Source organism: Mobula birostris, chromosome 11 (genome assembly GCF_030028105.1).
Source record: "Mobula birostris isolate sMobBir1 chromosome 11, sMobBir1.hap1, whole genome shotgun sequence".
NCBI lineage: Eukaryota > Metazoa > Chordata > Chondrichthyes > Myliobatiformes > Myliobatidae > Mobula > Mobula birostris.
In genome coordinates this window covers 54,020,740-54,044,813 of record NC_092380.1, presented here as the reverse complement: position 1 = coordinate 54,044,813, position 24,074 = coordinate 54,020,740, and the positions used below count along the sequence as shown (strand labels likewise).

The window sequence follows — 24,074 nt, the reverse complement described above, 5'->3', positions numbered from 1 at the left end:
TATTCAGATTTACAGCATAAAGACTAAAAAAGAAATGAGAGTGGATATTGGACTCCTGGAAATGGAGGACAAACAAAATAAGTATCTTGTGTCAGTCTTCACTGTGGAAGACACTAGGTGTATGCCAGAAATTTGAGAGTGCCAGGGGGCAGAAATGAGTGTAGTTGCCATTATTAAGGGGAAGGAGCTTGGAATGCTGAAAGGTCTGAAGGATGTCACCTGGATCAGATGGACTATGCCCTAGCTTAGTGAAAGAGGGAGCTGAAGAGATTGTAGAGGGATTAATAATTATCTTTCAAGAATCACTAGATTATGGAATGGTTCCAGAAGAGTGCAAAATTGCAAATACCATTTCACTCTTTAAGAAGTGGGGGGGGGGGGGGTTAGAAGAAAGAAAATTATAGGCCAGTCAGCCTGACTTCAGAGGTTGGCAAAATGTTAGGAGTTTATTATTAAGGATGCTGTTTCGGGGTACTTGGAGGCACATGGTAAAATAGGTCTGCGTGGTTTCTTTAAGGAGAAATCTTGCCTGAAAATCTGTTGAAATTCTTTGAGGAAAAAAGAGGCAGGATAGACAAATGAAAGTTAGTAGATGTTGTTTACTTTGATTTACAGAAGGCCTTTGACAAGGTGCCACACATGAGGTTGCTTCACAAGATGAGCCTATGGTGTTACAGGAAAGATATTAGCAAGCAAAGAATACAGACTGACTGGCAGGAGGCAAAGAGTCAGAGTAAAGAGGGTCTATTCTTGTTGGCTGCTGGTGACCACTGGCGTTCTACAAGGGTCAGTATTGGGACCACTTCTTTTCATGTTATATGTGAATAAGTCAGCGTTCATTTTGAGAGGTCTAAAATATAAGAGCAAGGATATAATAAAGGGTAAATAAGGATAAAGTATAAGAGCTGAGGCTTCATAAGCCATTGGTCAGACCACACTTTGAGTATTGTGATCAATTTTGGGCCCCTTAGCTAAGAAAAGAAAAGGAGGTTCAGAAGAATGATTCTGGGAATGAAAGGCTGAATGTATGAGGAGCATTTGTTGTCTCTGGTCCTGTACAAGCCAGAGTTCAGAAGGATAAGGAGGGATCTAATTAAAACCCATCAAATATTGAAAAGCCTAGATGGGGTACATGTGGAGAGGATGTTTCCCTTAATGGGTGAGTCTAGGACCAGAATGCACTGCCTCAGAATAGAGGGACATCCATTTAAAACAGAGATAAGCTGGAATTTCTTTAGTCAGAGGTTGGTAAATCTGTGGAGGCCAAGTCATTGAGGATATTTTAGGCTAGGTATAGGTCAAATGCCATTTATAAATTTGCTGATGATACAACCATTGTTGGTAGAATCTCAGATGGAAATGAGAGGGCGCACAGGAGCGAGATATACCAGCTGGTTGAGCGGTGCTGCAGCAACAACCTTGCACTCAATGTCACTAAAACTAAAGAGGTGATTGTGGACTTCAAGAAGGGTAAGATGAGGGCACACGAACCAGTCTTCATGGTGAGATAAGAAGAAGAGAGAGTCAGCAATTTCAAGTTTCTGGGTGTCAAGATCTCTGAGGATCTAACCTGGTCCCAAAATATCAATGCAACTGTCAAGAAGGCAAGACAGTGGCTATATTTCATTAGGAGTTTGAAGATATTTGATTTGTCACCTAAAACACTTGAAACCTTCTTTAGATGTACTGTGGAGAGCATTCTGACAGGCTTCATCACTGTCTGGTATGGTGGGGGGAGGCGGCTGGGCAGCTACTGCACAGAAATGAAAGAAGCTACAGAAAATTGTAAAATTAGTCAGCTCCATCTTGGGGACTAGTCTCCATAGTATCCAAGATATCTTCAGGGAGCAGTGACTCAGAAAGATGACATCCATTATTAAGGACCCCCATCACTCAGGGGAACAGCTTCTTGCCCTCTGCCATGTGATTCCTAAATGGACATTGAACCCATGAACATTACTTTTTTTAAATATATATAATTTTTGTTTCTGCACTATTTTAATCTATTTATTATACATATATAAATTCACTGTAATTGGTTTACTTAGTTTTTTTTCTTTCCATATAATCATGATATGCATTGTACTGCTGCTGCTAAATTGACAAATTTCACTACATATGCCGGTGATAATAATAAATCTGATTCTGGTTCTGATATTTAAAGCGGAGGTTGATAGGTTCTTGGTCAGCCAGGTGTCAAAGGTTATGGAGTGTAGGCGGGGATTGGAGAGGGCTGGTAAATCTGCCATGATGGAATGGCGGAGCAGGCTCAATGGGTCAAGTGTCCTCATTCTGCTCCTACGTCCTATGGCCTCATTCCCTTCCACAGGTACTGCCTGAACTACTGAGTTCCTCCAGAATTTTGCATTTGTTACCCTGCATTTCCAGCATCTGCAGAATCTCTTGTGTTCATGAATGTTCATGTTAATTGATGGTCATTGAAAACTTCAGGATGAGATCAGGTAAAGCATTATGTGGCCATCTCCTGCAGTAGCACATTGTTAAAGGCATATTTCTGCCTGTAAATGCACAGATCAAGGCAGGTCTATTTTGGCACTTAATATTCTGGCTAGTTCTCTCTTCATGGAGCCATCCCTCTACGCTGTAACAGGAGAGGTGTATTTTGTGTGTCTGGAGTCTGGTGTCTGAAGCTTTAGACCAGCCTCAGTATTGAATATTCAATGCAATTTGGTTAGTTGGGAAATGCTATCATTGTAATTATGTAATTGTGCAAAATTAGCTGTCTACATTCAAAATGTTGAAATTAAGAAGGTGATTATTGCTGTGGACACTGCAGTTAATAGCTTATGAAGGGTCCTGATGCAGGAGCTCAGCCTGAATTGTTTATTCCTATCCATAGATGCCGCCTGACTTGCTGAGCTCGTCCAGCGCATTGTGTATATTGCTCTAGATTTCCAGCATCTGCTGTACTTCTCGTGTCTATGTTAATAGATTTTTGTTAACTTTGTGTTTAAAAGGAGATGATTCTAGGTTTTCAGGTTCTCTCCATAAGATCTGCTGTGCTTGAATATATCTTTTTAAATTACCCAACTTCCATGTGGCTCTGCACATAGGATGGAGAATAACACCACAGGATTCTGGTCTGATAGCACCCTGTTTATCACATACATTTTTGGTCACCTTACCAAAAGAGTATATACATGTATGTATTTGAGAAATAATTCACTAGGCTAATTCAATGAGGGGGTTGCCTTATGAAGGCAAGTTGTACAATCTCAGCTTAACATCATTGGAATTTAGTCTAAGCAGCGATGTTACTAAAATGTATATGATCTCATGGGGCTTGACTGGGGGGGATACAGACAAGATGTTTTTCTCATGAAAGAACCTAGAAATAGGAAGCAGAATTTCAGCATGAGATTGAAAAGCACCAGGTGGAGTAACTGCTCTCAGAGGACTTGGAAGCTTTAGAAGTCACTACCCACCCAGCTGTGGACGCCAAATCATATTCAAAGCTGACTTGTGCTGATTTTAGGTCTACAGAAGAATTGAGGTTAATGGAAAACAGACAAGGGAGTGGAGCTGATGTTAAGATCAGATCTGAAATGATCTCATTGAACAGTGAGTGGGGTTGAGTGGCTATAATGCCTGCTCCTATTGAGGCATCTAAAGTGATTTACCAGTCCCATCAGAAATGAGCCAAAGTTCCATTCCCCATTGCAGGCCAGATGCTGTAGGTGATTAAGCTCAGGGCTGGCTTGGCAAGGATGCATTGACCAGCAATCAACAGTAAGCCTTTACACAAATGTAGATCTGAGAACACTGTCTGCCATTGCTTCATTTCCAAATAATTTTCAGGTGGGGAACACTGTTGAATGAAGGCTGTGTCTGGCTGTGCTGATGGTTGCAAATGGATCAGACCTAATGTTTTCTGTGGGTATGCTTGAGTAATCATTGTACACAGAATTTTGTTGAGTGGTCAAATCAGGGGATTTCTTTCTCTAATTTCTTTCCAATGATTTCAGAAAAGAAATGCTTTATCTCTATTTAGATATTGATTTGATGGTCTTTTCCTCCCATCTCCAGTATTTTGACAACTCATAAATGAATTTTTAATGAAAAAGAATTGTTTAATGCCCTCATTATTTTTAATCATTGGTTGTTCAAAACAGTATCCAGATGACGCATGGAGAATAAAGGCACAGTCCTGGAGCACCAGAAATTTTAAGAACTATACAGAATCATTTCCTATTCACAAGCTCAAATTTAGCTAGGAAGAAAATAAGCGGTAATTTATTGTTAATTACTGTTCTCAGGATAAGCCCGGCCTGAAGTGTTAACCTATTTTGCAATTTCAGATATCCCCTGCTTCTCTGATAGCTTCTGTTTTACTTTTCTCCCCAAGAAGACAAGGGTTAATTATTTTGACCTATCGCTACAGTAACTGTTGAAATAAAGTGTTGATGACACAAGAGCCCCTTGCACAACTTTCTGATTTTGCCCCAAGGCCACGTTAGAGGTGACAGTTCATGAATTACCATGGTCCAGATGTGAAGCCTAATCAAAAGAAGTAATAAGTGGGAGCGACTTTGGTGTCAGGAGACAAACACCGGGGCAATCTATGCATGGTAAGTTACCAGGGTAACCCTCAGTCCATTTGGAACAAGCAATCAGATATTGATCGTCAGGAGGCAAATGCATTATACTTAAACATGTTTCTGGTGTTAATGGTAACCAGCTCACTTTAGGATCAATACCTTACCTACTGTATTTTCTGGTAGCTGCGTATGTTTTCTCCAGCTATTTTTCAGTCAATAATGTGTGACATAGGCAGCAGATTGCTAATGACAGACATCCTATCTATCGAACTCCAACATTAGAATCCCAAAGAAAAGTCATTAATCATAACTTTATCAACTGCTGCACTTAAAAAGCAGATTTATGATATTAAATGAAGCCAATATTAATACAGAAGGGAGATTTGGTCCATTGTCAGGATTCATAATTTCAAGATAAGTGGATGGATAATATATCTTACTGTATTACTAGGGACTATATATGGCCAGTTTCTGAGTAGGAACAAAAATTATTTTGTGAATTGTCACAAAGACTTCCAGAATGTGCTCCCCAGTGGCATGTTGAGTAAATACATTGCCCAATATCACTCTTATTCATACAGGTCAGCATGGTGACAGGTTCAAGCCCAAAACAGCTTAGCTACTCTCTAATAAGAGAACATCTGCAGATGCTGGGAATCCAAGCAACACACACAAAATGCTGGAGGAACTCAGTAGACCAGGCAGCATCTTTGGAAAAGAGTATAGTCGACGCTTTGGGCCGAGACCGTTTGGCGGAACTTCAAAGGGTCTCGGCCCAAAATGTCAACTGTACTCTTTTCCATAGATGCTGCCTGGCCTGCTGAGTTCCTCCAGCATTTTGTGTGTGTTGCTTAGCTATTCTCTACTTTGCTGGGAGCCCTGATTGTTCCTGTGATTGGGCAGGCATGACTCCAGCTCACACTCATCAGCTGGTGACATGACACTGCAAGTTCAACACGCAGAGATAGGATGTTTAACTTCAACAATTTTCTGCTTTACAACATACTGTATATTTATAGCCCACTTCTCAACATTTGTGTCCTATCTGGAAGTACTAGATTCATCCATTCCTAAATATCATAGATCTGATTTCCCTTTTATAGCAAATGCTTTCTCTCTACAAAAAATCCTAATGTGTGATAAGGGTTGATACTGGGCCATGTATTTACTTTGCATGCCACTGACAAAATGATTCTGGAAGTATTCTTTGTGATAATCAGTAAGTTAACTTATTTACTACTTGAGAACTGGCCATACACAGTGCTTAGTAATGTGGTAATTTTGTTTTACTTATTTAGGGATTCGGCATGGTAACAGGTCCTTCTGGGCCAAAGAGCCCACACCCAACTGTACCTATGTGACCAATTAACTTACTAACCTGTGCATCTTTAAAATGCAGGAGTAGCAGAGGAAATCTACAAATCCACAGAGGAAACACTTCGAGTCTTAGAGACAGCGACAATATTGAACCCAGGTAGCTGGCAATGTAATAGTGCTACACCAACTGCTGGGCTACTGGCCTGTGCTGTAATATTTAATGATTCATCTACTTTTTCAGAAATTATGAACCCTGGCAGAATTCCACAATGCCCTTCCCTAATAATGGAGGTTTCAGTTAATACTATAGATCAGCTATTTAATTGCAGATCCATTTGATTAGATTACTTCTTATTTCTTCGAAACTGGGTACAATGTAAACTCAACATACTTAACCACTTGTCATTTGACAAGCCCACCAATCAGGAATTCCTGTTTAAATCTTCAACACACTCTCTGTGTCTCGAGTAGGTATGGAAAACATGAAAACAATATTCATATACAGTATAACTTGCACTCAGTGTAAATGAGGCAAGGAATCTCAAGCCCTCTATACAAATCCTCTCGCACATACTTTCACGACCATAAGATACAGGAGCAGAAATAGGACATGTGGCCCATTGAATGTGCTCCACCATTCAGTCACGATTATGATCCCTCTCAACACCATTCTCCTGCTTTCTACCTGTAACCAACACTCAGCACCTCCAGCACCCAGGGCATGCCCTTTTCTCACTGTTACCATCAGGTAGGAGGTACAGAAGCCTGAAGGCACACACTCAGCAATTCAAGAACAGCTTCTTCCCCTCTGCCATCCGATTCCTAAATGGACATTGAATCTTTGGACACGACATCACTTTTTTTTAATATACAGTATTTCTGTTTTTGCACATTTTTAAAAAAATCTATTCAATATACATAATTGATTTACTTGTTCATTTATTATTATTATTTTTCTCTCTTTTCTAGATTATGTATTGCATTGAACTGCTGCTGCTAAGTTAACAAATTTCACGTCACATGCCGGTGATAATAAACCTGATTCTGATTCTGATTCTGACCTTGGATGCCCTTACTAATCCAGATCCTATCAATATCCGTTTTTAATGTATCCAATGACTGGGCCTTCACAGTTGTCTGTGGCGATGAATTCCACAGATTCACCACCCTCTCACTAAATAAGTTCTTCCTCATCTGTTCTAAAGGGACATCCTTCTATTTTGAGACTGTGCCCCCTGGTCCTCGACTTTCCTGCTATTGAAATATCCTCTGCATATCCACTCCATCTAAGCTTTTAAATATTCAATCTACTTCAATGAGCTCCCCAATCACTTTCCTAAACTCCAGCAAGAACAGGCCCAGAGCCATAAAACACGGCTCACACATTAACCCTTTTATTCCCAGGATCATTCTTGTGAACCTCACCTGTACACTCTCCAAAGCCAGCATTTCATTTCTCAGAAAAGGAGCCAAAAACTGCTCATAATATTCCAGGTATGGTCTAACCAATGTATTATAAAGCCTGAGCATTATATCCTTGCTCTTGTACTTTAGTCCTCTCAGAACGAATGTTAACAATGCATTTATCTTCCTCATTAACTGACTCAAACTGCAAGTTAATCCTTAGCGACTTTGCACTAGGACTCCCAAGTCCCTTTGCACTTCTGATGTTTGAATTTTCTCCCCACTTAAAAAATGGTCTACGCCTTAATTTCTTCTATCAAAGTGCATGACCATTCACTTCAATACACTGTATTCTATCTGCCACTTCTTTGTCCATCCTAATCTGTCCAAGTCCTTCTGCAGACCTCCTGCTTCCTCAAAACTACCTGCCCCTCCATCTATCTTTGTATTTTCCAAAAACCTGACTATAAAGCTATTAATGATCATCCAAATCATTGACATACTGTATAATCTGAAAAGAAGTGGTCCCAACACCCAGCCCTGGGTAACACCACCAGTTACTAGCAGCCAACCAGAAATGGCCCCATTATTCCCACTCTTTGCCTTCTGCAAGTAAACCAATCTTCTGTCATGCTAATATGTGCAGCACCTTGTCAAAGGCCTTCTGAAAACCCAAGTAAATAATACCCCTGACTCTTGTTTGTCTATCCTGCATGTTATTTCTTCAAATAATTCCATCAGATTTGTCAGGAAAGATTTCCCTTTTTGGAAACCATGCTGATTTCAGCCTATTTATCATGTGCCTTTTAGTACCCCAAAAACTCATTCTTAATAATGGACTCTAGCATCTTGCCAACCTCTGAAGTCAGGCTAATTGACCTATAATTTCCTGCCTTTTGCCTCCCTCACTTCTTAAAGGGTGGAATGACATTTGCGATTTTCCAGTGCTCTGGAATCATTCTATAATCTGGTCATTCCTGAAAGATCACTGCTAATCCTGCAAAAATCCCTTCAGATACCTCCTTCAGAACCCTGAGATGTGGTCCACCTGTGCCAAGGTTAGAGACCAACAGTTATACCCTCTCTTTCACCTGAGCATGTCCTAAGCTACTTTGATGCAGGATAACTGCAGGTAAGAAAGAAACTGTCTGGCAATAATCACAAATGAAGCAACCACTTTCCTATTGGAACATGTGAATAAAGGATAAGGCCGGAAGAGGATATTCAACCCTCTGTGGCTGCACCATCATTCACAAAGATCATGACCGATCTTTTACTTCAGCCCCATATCTTTGCATTGACCCTATGTTCTTGAACAAATAAATATCCATGAATCCCTGACACATGAGCTTGCACAGGCAAATTGGGTAAAGAATCTCAAAGTTTCAATAGCCGACAGATGGCCAACTTTTCTCTAATCTCAGTCATAAAGAGCCAACTCCTTATTTTGAATTTGTGACCCCCTAGTTCTCAATATTCTACCCAGGACAAAATTCAACCATGGATCTACTCTTTAAGAACATTGTGCATTTCAATGAGATTACTTCTCTTTTCTTCGAAACTGAGTACAATATATACCCAACACACTTAACCACTTGTCGTCTGACAAGCTCACCAATCAGGAATTCCTGTTGAATCTTCAGTGCATTCCCTGCATCTCAAGTAGGTATGGAAAACATGAAAACAATATTCACATACAGTATCCCACTTGCACTCCATGTAAATGAGGCAAGGAATTTCAAGTCATCTATACAAATCCTCTTACAGTAACAGCCAAAGTACAAGCAATTAAGACGCAGAGAAGAAGAAGATATTCATTCTGGAGATGGGCCCTTCTCCCCACTGAGTCCACACTAGCCATCAGACATGCATTTGTAGGCGTAAACACCATTCCCTCACCACCATTCAAGGCCCCAGACAGTCCTTCCAGGTGAGGCAGCACTTCACCTGTGAGTCGGCTGGGGTGATATACTGCGTCTGGTGCTCCCGATGCGGCCTTTTATATATTGGCGAGACCTGACGCAGGCTGGGAGACTGCCGCTGAACACCTACGCTCTGTCCGCCAGAGAAAGCAGGATCTCCCAGTGACCACACATTTTAATTCCACGTCCCATTCCCATTCTGATATGTCTATCCACAGCCTCCTCTACTGTCAAGATGAAGCCACACTCAGGTTGGAGGAACAACACCTTATATTCCGTCTGCGTAGCCTCCAACCTGATGGCATGAACATTGACTTCTCTAACTTCCTTTAATGCCCCACTTCCCCTTCATACACCATCCGTTATTTATTTATTATTATTATATATATTTTTTCTCTCTCTCTTTTTCTTTCACTGTCCCTCTCACTATACCCATTGCCCATGCTCTGGGCTTCCCCCACTCCCCCTTTCTTTCTCCCTAGGCCTCCCATCCCATGATCTTATCATATCCCTTTTGCCAATCAACTTTCCAGCTCTTAGCTTCATCCCTCCCCGTCCTGTCTTCTCCTATCATTTCGGATCTCCCCCTCCCCCTCCCACTTTCAAATCTCTTACTAGCTCTTCTTTCAGTTAGTCCTGACGAAGGGTCTCGGCCTGAAACATCAACAGAACCTCTTCCTAGATATGCTGCCTGGCCTGCTGCATTCACCAGCAATTTTTATGTGTGTTGCATTTGTAGGAATCCCTTGCTAATCTTAATTAGCTTCTCTCCACCTTCCTGTCAAATCTCTTCGGCTCACCTGCACAGTGGGCGCAAGTTACAGTAGCCAATTAACCTACCGATGTGCACATCATTCAGAGATGGGTGGAAACAGGAGTGCCTGGAAGAAACCCACATAGTCACAGTAAGAGCATGCAACCTACGTACACATAGCACCAGAGGTCAGGACTGAACCTGAGAAGCAGCAGCTTTGTTTACAGTGCCACCCTCAGTTACTGCAATGTATCGCAGTAAGAAATCAGTGACTGGGCCTCGGCGGTTTGAGAAATCCCAGCCATCATACTTCAGAGGTTTTAGAGAATGCAGAGGAGGTATACCAGTAGATTACTAGGGATTTCAACTGCGTGGAATGGTCGGGCCAGTTGAAAGTAGACAAAGGCCTCCTACCACCACTGCCAAGTCAGCAAGTTGTAAGTCAGAGTTTTGAACGGGCAGGAGGAACAAGTTCTGATGAACCCCCCCCCCCCCACCGGGTTTGTGAATTGGTGAGATCAGAGTTCGAGGCCTCGTGTGCGTGCATGGGTGGAGGAGGAATGGGCTTGCTTTCGCTGTTGCTGCTTTGTTGCTAGTTGTGTTCTGTGTAGTTCTGTCCGGCATTGTGGGCATGCTATGCTGGCATCAAAATGCGCAGCAGCACTTGTGGGCAGGCCCCAGCAGACACTCGGGTGTGTTGGTTATTAACATAAATGGCATGGTACCCTGCATGTCTCGATGTACACATTATAAATAACCTTGAATTTTTAAAAGGTTTGGACTATATTCCTTTGGATAGAGAAGACTAAAATGGTAGGCCATTAGGGGATTTGACAGAAAATAGATGCAACTAGGACGTGAATTAATAACTAGAACTTCATGAATTTAAATTCCAAGGGATGATGAGGCAAAATGCTTCCAACTCAGATCTGTCAGGATTTGAAACATTTTTCAAGGAATCACGGGCAGAATCCATAGAGTTTTAAAGTGGAGTTAAGACTGAGGTGTTTTATAGAGTTATGGGGGCATAGGACTGAGCACAATATCCGTTCCTATAGCCAGTACAGGTAAGGGAGGCTGGAAGGCAGGCAACAGTGATATGAGTTTCAATGGCTGTGATTTTTCATTGCCTGAGCTAGCTGGTGATCTGCTGCCCCTGGAGTGGGTCATTTGGTCCACTCTTCCGTCTGAAAGGCAGGCCCATTGACTGGCAAGAGACCCTGCAGCCCAGGATCTTTCCAAATGGCATGCTTCACCCTCAGAATTGCTCGGAGAGTCCATAAGTCCAGGATTAGGCTTACCAGCTGTTGAAGAGATTGCGTATGTGCAGATAATTCGAAAGCGCTAAAGAGTATTAAAAAAATAAAAAATATTTTACGGAATTAAAATTCTTTCCTTACATTGAGTAATTAAAACATTTATATCATTCCAATTAAATCAGACAAGGAATTAGGTTACTACACTTAATTCCCTCCAATCAAACTAATGGGTTTGATGGTCTGGCACAGGCTCAATGGAGAAACTTGAGAAGGCTTGCACTCTCCTATCAGGCTCCATGAAGAATCTAATAGAGCGGATATTCAGACTGTAATCAGAACTGACTCTTCATTGGAAAATCGAGACATGTGATTCTATAATACTTCATATGAGAGCTCCCATGGAAGAACTAAGAGCTGATTTTCATAAACACAAGAGCTTCTGCAGATGCAAGAAATCCAATGCAACAGACACAAAATTCAGGAGGAACTCAGCAGGTCAGGCAGCATTTATGGAGAGGAATAAATAGTCAACGTTACAGGCTGAGAATATTTATCAGGGCTGAGAAAGGAAGGGGGAAGAAGTCAGAATGAAAAGTTGTGAGGCCAGGAAGAAGTACAAGCTGGCAGATTATAGGTGAAGCCAACTGATGTGGGGGGAGGAGGATGAAGGGGGAGGAGAGATGAAGTGAGAAGCTGGGAGATGAATGGTAGGAGAGGTAAAGCACAGATGAAGAAGGAATCTAGAGTGGACTGTGGAAGGAAGTGAAGGAGGAGAGGCACCAAAAGGAGTTGATGGTCAGGTAAGGAGAAGGTATAAGAAGGAGCCAGAGTGGTGAATGGAAAAAGAAAGAAGAATGAAGTGAAGAGAAATTACCAGAAGTTAGAGAAACTCATGTTCATGTCATCAGATTGAAGGCTACCCAGTTGGAAAATGAGGAATTGTTCCTTCAAACTGAGAGTGTCCTCATGGTGACAGCAGAGGCGGACATGGAATGACATGCTGGAATGAGAATGGGAAGTTGAATTGAAATGGGTAGCCAAAAGGAAATCCTGTGTTTTGTTTCAGTCAGAGCAAAAGTGCTTGGCAAAGCGGTTTCCTAATCCACATCAGGTCTCATCAGGACATGAGGGAGCACCGGATGCAGTAGTTGCTTGCTGGAGTCTCACAGGTAAATTGTCACCTCTCCTAGAAGGAATGTTTGGGACCCTGGAAGGTATGCAAGGGAGGAGATGTTGGGGCAGGTGTAGCTCTTGCCCCGTTTGCAGGGATTAGTGCCAGGAGGGAGATCAGTGGGGTGCGACACATGGACAAGGGAGTTACATAGAGAGTGATCCCTGCAGAAGTGGTAGGGATGGCAGAAGTTACGAAGAATGATGTGCTGGACACAACAGACTTGTGGGGTGGTATGTAGGACAAGTGGAACTCTATCCCTGTTATAGCAGTGGGAAGATTGGGCAAGGATAGATGTGTGAGAAATGGAAAGAGATGTAGGTAAAGGCGGCATTAATGATAGAGGAAGGGAAGCCATGTTCCTTACAGGAGGAGGACATTTCTGATTCTGGAATGGAAAGTCATATCCTGAGACAGATGCAGTGGAGATGGAAGAGCTGAGAAAAGGCAAAGGCATTTTTAAGTGACAGGGTGGGAAGAGGTATAGTCAAGATAATTGTGGGAATCAGTAGATTTATAAAAAATATCAGTGGACAATCTCTCTCCAGAGATGCAGGCAGAGGGATAGAGAAAAGGAAGAGAGGTGATAGAGGTGGACCAAATAAATTTGAGGGCAGAGTAGAAGTTGGAGACAAAGTTGATAAAATTGATGAACTCAACGTGGGTGCAAGAAGCAGCACCAATATAGTCATCAATGTAGCATAGAATGAGCTGGGATTGTTAACAGTGTAAACTTGGAATATGGACTGTGTCAGGTAATTGATGAAAAGGTAGGCATAGTTGGGCCCCATCTGACTGCCTATGGCTTCATCTTTGATTTAAAGGAAGTAGGAGGAGCTGAAAGAGAAATTGTTGAGATGAGATCCAGTTCCACCAGATGGAGGAGGGTGGTGGTGGAAGGGAACTGGTAAGGTCTTTTGTCTAGAAAGAAGCAGAGTGCTTTAAGGCCTTTCTGCTGGGGTGGGAGGGTGCTTCTAGAGTGTGTAGGGGCTGGACAACTGAAGTTAAAGTGAGGCAATCAGGGCCAGGGGTCTTAAAACGATTGAAGAGATGAAGAGCATGTGGAGTGTCATGGATGTAAATGGGAAGATACTGAACCAAAGGGGATAAAATGGAGTTGAGCTATGCAGACATGAGTTCAGTAGGGCAGGAGCAGCCAGAAGGAATGGTCTGACCCAGACAGTCAGGTCAGTAGATCTTGGGTAGGAGGAGGAAATGAGCAGTGTGGGGCAAGGGAACTATGACATTGGTGGGAGTGGATAAGAGATTGGTGATGGTGTGGGAGACAATGGGCTGATATTCCTTAGTGGGGTGCTTTACAAGGGGTATATAAAAGGAGGTGACAGAGAGTTGCCATCTGGCCTTAGCAAGGTAGTGGTCAATTTGCCCGACTACAACAGCACTCTCCTTGTCAGCGAGTATGATGGTGATGGTGAGGTTGGGATTGGGGCGGAGAGAGTAGTAGGTATAGTATTCAGCGGGTGTGAGCTTCAAATAGGAGAGAGGAGTGCTGAAGTCAAGACGGTTGATGTCTCATCAGCAGTTAGAGATTAAAGGGTCCAGAGCAGGCAGAAGACCAGATGGGCTGCACAAGGGGGATGAACATAAAGCTATGCTGAGGACAGAACATCCTCAGCAAAGCTTTCATGCCTTTCAGGAAGTATTCAGTGTCAGGTAAGAAAATCTTTGTTTAGATCATACTGGAGATGGGTACTCTCACAACGTTTAATATTGTATCCAGATGAATAAGGCACAGGCAGCTATAGACCAAGGGTTGGTAAATAGGATTTACACTGTAGATAGATGCTTGAATGCTTGATGGGTTGCATCGATGTGGTTGGCCGAATGGCCTATTTCTGTACTATATGCCTTTGATAGTGTAACCTCAGTAACTGGTTTAAAAGGAGAAGTAAAATCCATCTACAGCAATCCAGCAGTAATTTAATAAAGAACAGATGAATAATTCAACAAGAGTTTCACCCCTAGGTTTAATTTTCCTCTACCACACACATATATCACCATGCATCATTCTTTTGTGAGGCTTGGATTTGCTTTCTCATTCCTGATCTGCCCATCAGCCATTCAAATCAAATTCACCTGCACATTTTTTTTTCTGAAAGAGAGGTGATCGGTAAAAATGTTTATTCTTTTACCAACATAGTTAAGGTTCACATATGTGAACAGTACCCCACTGGCAACAGTTAAATGCATTCAAAGTGGGTTTGTAAAGAGGTAGCAATGAGGGTTTGAAAATTTAAATTCCTCTCTAGCCGCACTTAGTCATTTATCTGTTAGATGCTCAGGATCATAGGACTCCATGATAGCGATTAGCTGAAGCATTGATGTGTTAAGAAGTAACGACATCTCTGCTCCTGGAATGGACATGAAGGTGCTTAGAATTCTTTAAGGCTATCAGTCTTTCTTTTTGCAGCTTTTCCCTTCCAACTGGATGTCCTATACCCTGAAGCATGCAATCACACAGCTCCCCTCCGTAACCCTATGCAGCAGAGTTGGATGGAGTATTAACATAATTAAACTCAAGGTGAATGGCATTCCATCTTGTTGTGAAAGACAGATAAAGAACCAATGATAAAGTATGGCAATACAATGAGAACAGGAAAGGTAGAAGGTGAAGTAGCTATAAGTGGTAAATAGCAAACAGGAGATCTTCATTTGAAACAGTTGCCTCTTTTGGAAACAAAACTGAGGGTAGTTGGAAGTCATGGGAAAGATTGAGAGAAAGCAGATCCTAATTTTCACATTGGTGAGTAAGCATGGGCAAAGTGCAGAGCAGAACTACATTAGAACACAAGAAACACAAGTCTGAATAGACTAACTGGCCCCTTAAACCTGCCCCACCGTTTAATATGATCAAGTCTAATCAAACCGTGGCCTCAACACCATCTTCCAATTCCCTCTCCAAATGGCTTGTGGCTCAAATATCTGTCAATTTCCACCCTGAAAACTCGAATAGGTTCATCTCCACAGTTCGTCAAAGTACAGAATTCCAAGAGTCATGTACTTCTGAGAGAAGAAATTCTTCATCGCCTCGTGTTGAATGAGAGGACCCTTATTCTGAAACAGCGCCTCCTGGTTTTTGATAACTCTACTGGGGGAAATATCTACCTGCAAAGTTACATCAGAAAGTTTCCTTACCTTTTTGTGCCATAATCTTTTCAATAAGCATCAACATTCCATTAGTAATGGAATTAGTTATTAGTTATTGCTGTACTTGCAATGATAGTCCTTTGTGTTACATGCTTTGTGAGCACCAGATCCCTGTGCTGTAATTCGACTCCATTTAAATAAAAATTTGCTTTTACATTCATCCTTCCAAAGTTGATAACTTCACATTATCCAACATTACACTTCACCTATTGACTTATTTTGTTACTCACTTTCCTACATCATGACATATAACTGTAATGAAAAATCTGACTCTGATTCACCTATTACGGCCACTTAGGCTCCTCCTGTCTCCTTCAATGGCACGGAGGTTGATGGGTCCACTTATGAACCCGTCAACCTCCGTGCCATTGAGCAACTTACAGCTATGTAGTTATAAAAGAAAGAAGCTCTGAAGTAGTTTATGGATTAATAAGCAATGATATTACAAGAAGTGCAATATAAATCAGATCTCAAAATATACAATGCTGCATGACAGACTGAATAAAAAGCATCTGATGGACATTCTCCAAACAAAGATTGGTTTATTCCCCGTTCTGTGAGGTCTATTCACCCACTGGTCTTTGGTAACTGGAATAATACCCAAAACTTGAAGAAGTGATGTGCATTGATGATAGGCTACATTCCTCCACTGGGAGAGCACAGAAGGACACACCATTGGCTTTGTCTGGTAGCCTTGATCTTTACAGGAACTGTTGACCTATCAACAATCCAATGTTTAGCCCAGAAGTCAGTGATCCTACGAGAAGGGATGCCACCATCCAAGGAATCCTAATACTTTGCATCAGGTTTCCACATTGCAGAGCAATTCATCCTAAATGGCTTATAGAGTCCTGACAACATGGGGCTAAGAATGGTGCATACTCATGAGAGATGTTCGGGATATTGTCTTGCAGAATGTTGCAATAATTTAGCAGAATTTTCTATTCAGGCACTGACTAGTATTTTCATCTTCCAGTGGTTGTCAGATAATGTTCTGATCTTCTGGATCAAGTCAAGGATGTCAAGAATTTTGTGAGAATGAAGGATTTTACATTAGAAGCTTGGAGACAAATGGGAGTTTGTCCTTGGGAAGAGAGTTTCAAATAATAGTTTTCTATTCATCTGTGAAGATCAACCAAAAGAGTCCATCACCAGGGGTCATTTGGTTTTACATTTGCTGCCTCTCAATCCTGGGTCTGCAACATCAGCAGCTTCACGTCATCAGTCATTTTATAGCTGCAAAGCTGTTGAGCATAGAACAACTTAAACAACACTACCTGGCCCAAAGTGTAAGGCATAAATCTTATCAATCTAAAATTTGCACCTACTCTGAAGGGTCTAAGTGGCCAGATCATATTTCATCAGTGGTTCCTCAGAAGCTTTTTTTAAACAAGGTTGACAAGTCCAAAAGTCATAGGAGTAAAAATCATTTCCTCTACAGATATTGATTCTCTGAATTCCTCAACAGTTTGTTTTGCATGTATCCACGCAAGCAGCCTAAGAACTACACCTGCCCTTGCACCTCCTCCCTCACCTCCATTTAGGGCCCCAAACAGTGCTTCCAGGTGAGGCAACATTTCGCCTGTGAATCTGCTGAGGCTGCCTATTGTGTCCGGTGCTCCCAATACAGCCTCCCTTATATTGATGAGACCCATCATAAATTGGGGGACTGCTTTGTAGAGCACCTCCGCACCATCTGCCACAAGCGGGACTTCCTGGTGGCCAAACATTTTAATTCCCATTCCCATTCCCTTTCTGACGTGTTGATCCAAAAAGACCTAACAAGCATATTTTGCCAAGATGAGGCCACCCTCAGGGTGGAGGAGCAACACCTTATATTCTGTCTGGGTTGCCTCTAACCTCTAGGTATGAATATTGCTTTCTCTTCCTCCCCCCCCACCCCCTCTGTTCCCCACTCTGACCTTTTACTTCTTCTCACCTGCCTATTACTTCCCCATGCCAGTGATAATAAACCTGATTCTTTCAGTTAGTCCTGACGAAGGGTCTCGGCCCGAAACGTCGACTGTACTTCTTCCTAGAGATGCTGCCTGGCCTGCTGCGTTCACCAGCAACTTTGATGTGTGTTGCTTGAATTTCCAGCATCTGCAGAATTCCTCGTGTTTCTGATTCTGATTCCCTTTTCTCCTATGGTCCACTTTCCTCCTATCAGATTCCTTCTTCTCCAGCCCCTGACTTTCCCACCCACCTGGTTTCACCTATCACCTTCCAGCTAGTCTCTTTCCCTTCCTCCACCTTTTAATTCAGGCATCTCATCCCTTCCCTCTCAGTCCTGAAGAAGGGTCTTGGCCCAGAACCGAATGTTTACTCTTTTCCATAGATGCTGCCTGACCTGCTAAGTTCCTCCAGCATTTTGTATGTGTTTGTTTGTCTTTCTTTTGCTTCAGATTCAAATGCCTGCAGACTCTAGTGTCTGTAACAACTGTTCCTTGCTGTCCCTTAGCTACAGTTTGAATTTGGTGAAGTTTGGCCAAAAAAAGTTGGACTTGGACACAATGGGCTGAAGGGCTGTGTTGTACAATTTTGATTCTAAATAAAGAAACAAACTGCAGGGCTGTCAAAGAGAAATAACAGCTCCCAGGGCAATGTGAGGTCATATAGAAGAAGGAATAATGCCTCATATGTCAAATGTGTTGCATATTTACTAAATGGCAGACTACTAGAATAACACACCTAACTTAGAAAACATAAGACTCTGGTGGATAGATTGTTTTGAGGTAATCTAATGACTAATCTAGTTTTTCCTTCCTTCAGTGTTCAATTATGTAAAGTAAACCGGTCAATTGGAAACTGACTCTAATAGCACTGAGACCAGAGCACTGCAATTGTCTCAAATCCTTTCAGAGTACTAGAGAATGCTTCTTGAAAACAAAGATTTTGGGGACTTAAATTCCATTTAATCTAATTATTGTGCTTACAATTAAAATTCTATTCCAATAAAACTGTAAATCTGCATATTATGGCCTGACAACACAGACTAATATTTTAGTGCACTGTTCTAAATCTCCCACAATTTATTTGCATCTGTGGCCCTTCATTTTACATTCCACTACTAGCAGCAATCTGCTTCTATCTAAATTATCTTACATTCTCAGAATTTTGACAACTCCATCATATTGCAGCCTAGCTGGGGCTGTTCTAATGAACAGAAATCTTCTTTCTGTGTTTTCTCATATTAGGCAGCATCCCTGTGAAACCGTGACACCTCCCTAACATCCTGCTTATTCCCTGGAGCCCAATGATGTACAAAACAAGCCACACAAAGACTTATTGAGGTTTTATGTAGGCTTACCACACACCTTTATATTATGCAGCTCTTGAAATAAAGCTTATATGCTTATTAGGTCTTTTTGCAGGAAATGCCTTTACAAATCACCTTTCACAGCAATGAGCCTTTTCCCTTTTTGAGTATGCTCCATTTTTAAACCAAAGTGCATCACCATATACTCATCTATTCTATTTCCATCTTTTAGTTCATTACCTTATCTTATCAATAATCCTTTTACCATTTTATTTATTACCTCCTATCTTATTTTGACATGATTACTCCAGATTGTCCAACTCACTGATGTATTTAATGAGCTGAAGTAGTCTCAGACCTGAACAAGATGGGGCACCACCATCCTCCCATTTGGGAAAACCAACAATATATGATTGTAAGTTTTCTCAAGGGCCTCAAAGTTTTCAGATTTGTGGAATAATAAATGATTCATTGGTCATTATAACTTCAGAGCTACTAGCAATGCAGGTAACCAATTAGAAGTGAAACTGTTAACTTGCCGGGGCCAGACAAATGTTGCAGCATCCTTTCACATTCCTTTTCAGTCAGTGCCCATCTAAACACCTTTTCACTCAGTCTGCTCATCACTCTGAATTTTATACTATAGATGATATCGATGGAAATGTCTTATCATGGCCGTGTGATCAAGAAGGGTGTGCTGTGGTGGAGAGTTAGGGCAGAGGGGGCAATATAGGAAAGTCAGGTGTTACCAAACTCTACTGAATTTAGATTAGCAAAGTCTATTTACCAACTAACTTGTGATTTAAACTAAAAAGATACACAGGAATGCCTAATCCTCTAGTAACTGCAATCAGAAAAAACAGCAGGTTTGATTTATTTGCAAATATGCAAGATAATAATTGACTTGAGAGTACTAACTTTCTTTTTACTAATGATTTGATTTATTTCTTCGCTCATGCACCTGGAAAGATAGTTTTACATAGAAACATAGAAAACCTACAGCACAATACAGGCCCTTCAGCCCACAAAGCTGTGCCAAACCTGTCCCTACCTCAGAAATTACTAGGCTTACCCATAGCCCTCTATTTTTCTAAGCTCCATTTACCTATCCAAAAGTCTCTTAAAAGACCCTATAGTATCCGCCTCCACCACCATTGCCGGTAGCCCATTCCACGACCTCACCAATCTCTGAGTACAAAACTTACCCCTGACATCTCCTCTGTACCTACTCCCCAGAACCTTAAACCTGTGTCCGCTTGTGGCAACTATTTCAGCCCTGGGAAAAAGCCTCTGACTATCCACATGATCAATGCCTCTGATCATCTTATACACCTCGATCAGGTCATCTCTCACCCTCCATCGCTCCAAGGAGAAAAGGTCGAATTCACTCAACCTGTTTTTATAAGGCATGCTCCCCAATCCAGGCAACATCCTTGTAAATCTCCTCTGCACCCTTTCTATGGTTTCCACATCATCCCCGTAGTGAGGCGACCAGAATTCAGCACAGTACTCCAAGTGGGGTCTGACCAGGGTCCTATATAGCTGCAACATTACCTGTCAGCTCCTAAATTCAACTCCACGATTGATGAAGGTCAATACATCGTACGCCTTCTTAACCACAGAGTCAACCTGCACAGCTGCTTTGAGCGTCCTATGGACTCGGACCTCAAGATCCCTCTGATCCTCCACACTGCCAAGAGTCTTACCATTAATACTATATTCTGCCATCATATTTGACCTACCAAAATGAACCATTTTGAAATGGAAATCTGCTAAGCACGCTGATCTTTTTAGAACTGAAATACTCCTGCTGTGGTTTTATTTTGTAATATATTTTTAGAAGGGAATGGGGAGGAAATTACTGAACAACAACTCTGTCAACTGGTGAATAGAATATTGAACTAATTGTGCTGAAGTCAGATGGGAATAGAAGATGGAGAATTGCTTCACTTGATGTATTGACAGGACACGGGGTTTCTTAATTACTTGAAGTCATGGAAAAGCAATTTAAGGCCCTACCACTATTTGTTCTAGAATTATTTGATTAATGTATAGTATAAATATTGGGTTGAGAACAATAGTGACTTAATTTAAAACATCCATAGAGTATTGTGCAAATGTCTTAGGGACATATATACGTAGCAATTTTATGTCTTGCCCTGATCGCTGCCACAAATAACTAATTTCATGACCTATGTAAGTGATGATAAACCTGATTCTGATATGAGTCTCTATGTGTACTGAGAGTGGGAAGGGTGCAGGGAGAAGGGAATCATGGTTGGGAAAAGGGGAAAGGAGAAGGGAGGGAGTAGGAAGCACCAGATTATTGATAAACCAACTGCTTGGAATCAAATTACCTTGCCTGGTGTCTCAGGCCTAGGTGTGTCTGCCCGCATGCCACCCATGCTCCTGGTGTTCCTCTGACACCTGTCCCACGCCCCTTCAGCAGCTCTCCACCCTCACCATTGCCAACATTCCTTGCTCCTGCCAGATTTACAAATTCGCTCTCCGTTCCACGTTGACAAGAACATTACTGTGCATAAGCCTTATGCTCCCCAGCTCTCTGTGTATATATGTATGTGTGTGTCTAAGACTTTTGCACAGTAAGTATGTAACTGTTTGACAAACATTATCTCAAAGGTAAAACATGGACAATATTAACCCTCACGGACAGATTTAAGTCAGGTGTAGAGCCAACCAAGCAGGCTCGATCTTTTTTTCTGGTTTTAATCAAGATGGTACAAGAGTCTAACAGCTAGGTGAGAACTATTAAAGGAAGTGGTAGATCTTCATTCAAGTAGGTTCTCTTTTCAACATGGGATAATCAAAGTTTATCATGCCTTAGGAACTGGGTCAGGTAATGAGAGAAGAGCTGGTTCATTACTGTTCATGGAACCGGAGGAGTTAAAGAGTTACAGTGTGGCCAAAGAGCAGGTCTTCCAACACCATTGCATCTTCGGTTGAGCTTTCCAGATACCACCTTGATCATAAATACCTGAAGTCTGACAGCTTTGTTCCTCCTTTCCTGCCCAACACTTCCTGCAGTGTCTCCCTGCCACCCATGCTGAACCTGGCTCTTTTATCTGGAGACTACCAGTCTGATCAGGCAGACAAGCATGTTAGATGGAGGGTCATTTGGATTCTCATACACAAACATGAGACCTCAGTGTTCACCACATAACAGGGCTTCCAATACACTCTGAGGGAAGTGAAGTACAGTATTTACAGCTCATGCCATTCTGATAGTACTACAAGAAACTGTACCATCAATTTGCGGGACTTGTGTTTCAGGGACTTGGGCTATATGTATGTTTTATTGTGTGACTATATTTTTTGCTCACTATTTTGAATGCACCGTATAAGTTTTGCACCTTGGTCCAAAAGGAATGCTGTTTTGTTCGGCTGCATTCATGTGTGGTTGAATATAATTAAACTTGAATTTGATTTGATTTTGATTTTTGATACCAACTCACCTCTCTATTCGAAGGTCTGTAACAGAAGCTCTAATTGTTGCTGAAAGACTGGCCAGCTTTTAAGGACAAGTGACAATGGTTTCAAACTCACTTTTAGCCAATTGCCTCATATGCATTAAATAATTAATTGGGCAGCCTCAAGACTCTCAAGGGACTTGGATTCAGTCCTCGTTTTCGCTACAGTCTGTGTGGAACTTTCATGTTCTGTCTAAGACCACGTGTTTTTTTCCACTGATGCTCTGGTTTCTTCCTACCTCCGGAAGATGTGTTAGGTAACTTGGCCACTGTAAATTACCCCACTGTATAGATCAATGACAGAAGAATTGATGGGCATGTATGAGGGGAGTTGAGGAAAAAAGGAGAGAGGTACGGGAATGAGAGGGATAATTCCTCTGGAACCTACATGAGCCAAAATACTTCCTTCTGTATTATTATCTTTGATGGTTTGGAAGGAAACTATATGATAGTCCTGTCTTCTTGGACCAATGCATGCCCAGCAAATCTCAGTGATTTAGTACACTGTTGCCTGTATCTATCTTCCTCTTTCAATACTATATTTCACCTCACCTTAAGTTAGAAAGGAAACTGCAGCTTCCTTGAGCAAAATCTTCTTGGAGACCAGGTTTGGGAACACTATTATTAAAAAGCAATGTTGTTGCTATCATCCAACTATCAAGGATTCCGCACAGAAAGAACCTCACAAGGAGAAAGAAAAAAGAAACTGGTGACGTTTACCTGTGTATAGAGAGATGTGCGGTGAATCAATAATTTCAAACTTCACTTCAGGAAGGAATGGTCGCCACTGGAAGAGAAGAAAATGATCAAGTGAGCAAGGGGTTTTTGAGAGAGGTTCATCAGCAGCAATCCTGCTGTGGAATTCCAGATGTTATTGAAACTTCTGCAAGAGAAGGAGATGTAAATTAACTATCTCCAGACCAACTAATAAAACCTCTGCAATTCAAATATGGAAGTGATGTTGGTCAACCCAGTTCATATGCAATACTTTTATTTTAAGAACATTTCCCTTCTTCACTGGATATAAATGGTGTGAAGGTACCGGACTAGAAGAATCATTGGGGAAGACACTCTAAAACCTCTTCCAGTCATAGAGTTGTGCAACACGGAAATGAGCCATTTGGCCTATCACATCAATGCTGACCATTTTGTCCTTCTACACAAATCCTAGTTGTCCACATTATGACCTTGGAAGGATATGACTTGCCTATTTAAGTGTCTGTCTGAAAAGCTCTTAAACATTGTAATTGTACCTGACTCCACCACCTCCTTTGGCAGCTCCTTCCAGATATCAATCTTCATGTGTAAAAAAAGTCTTCCCCTCTGAGCCCTTAAAGACTTCTATCTCTCATCTTAAAATATACCCTCCTGTTTTTGATACCCCTACCATGGGAACAATATTCTGATAATCTACCCTAACTACACCTTTCATAACCTTATATATCTTATATAGTCACCCCTCAACCTCTTTCAGTCCAAGGAAAGCAGGTCAACCTATCCAGTCACTCCAACAATTAAATTCTTCTCATCCATGCAACATTTTGGTGAATCTTATCTGCAGTGAGTAGGACACTCTCTCTCTCTCTCTCTCTAGTGACTAGGACTACATCCAATACTCTAAGAGTGACCTAACCAGGGTACTGCAAAGGAGCAACATAATGCCCTAACTTTTATATTCTCTTCCCTGACACATGAAGGCAAGCAAACAATATTCCTTCTTCACCACCCCAGCTACCTAGTACGTTGCCACTTTCAGGAACAACGGATTTAATC

At 41.7% G+C, this 24,074-nt stretch overlaps 1 protein-coding gene across 1 annotated transcript in view; it reads right to left on the bottom strand.

The window, feature by feature from the left end:
- Positions 1 to 24,074, bottom strand: part of LOC140205083 (N-acetyl-beta-glucosaminyl-glycoprotein 4-beta-N-acetylgalactosaminyltransferase 1-like) — an 872,662-nt gene that overhangs the window by 139,308 nt on the left and 709,280 nt on the right. Inside the window, exon 9 of the mRNA XM_072272248.1 lies at positions 23,022 to 23,088. Coding sequence (XP_072128349.1) covers positions 23,022 to 23,088 — 67 coding nt within the window. The remainder of the gene's footprint in view (positions 1 to 23,021; positions 23,089 to 24,074) is intronic.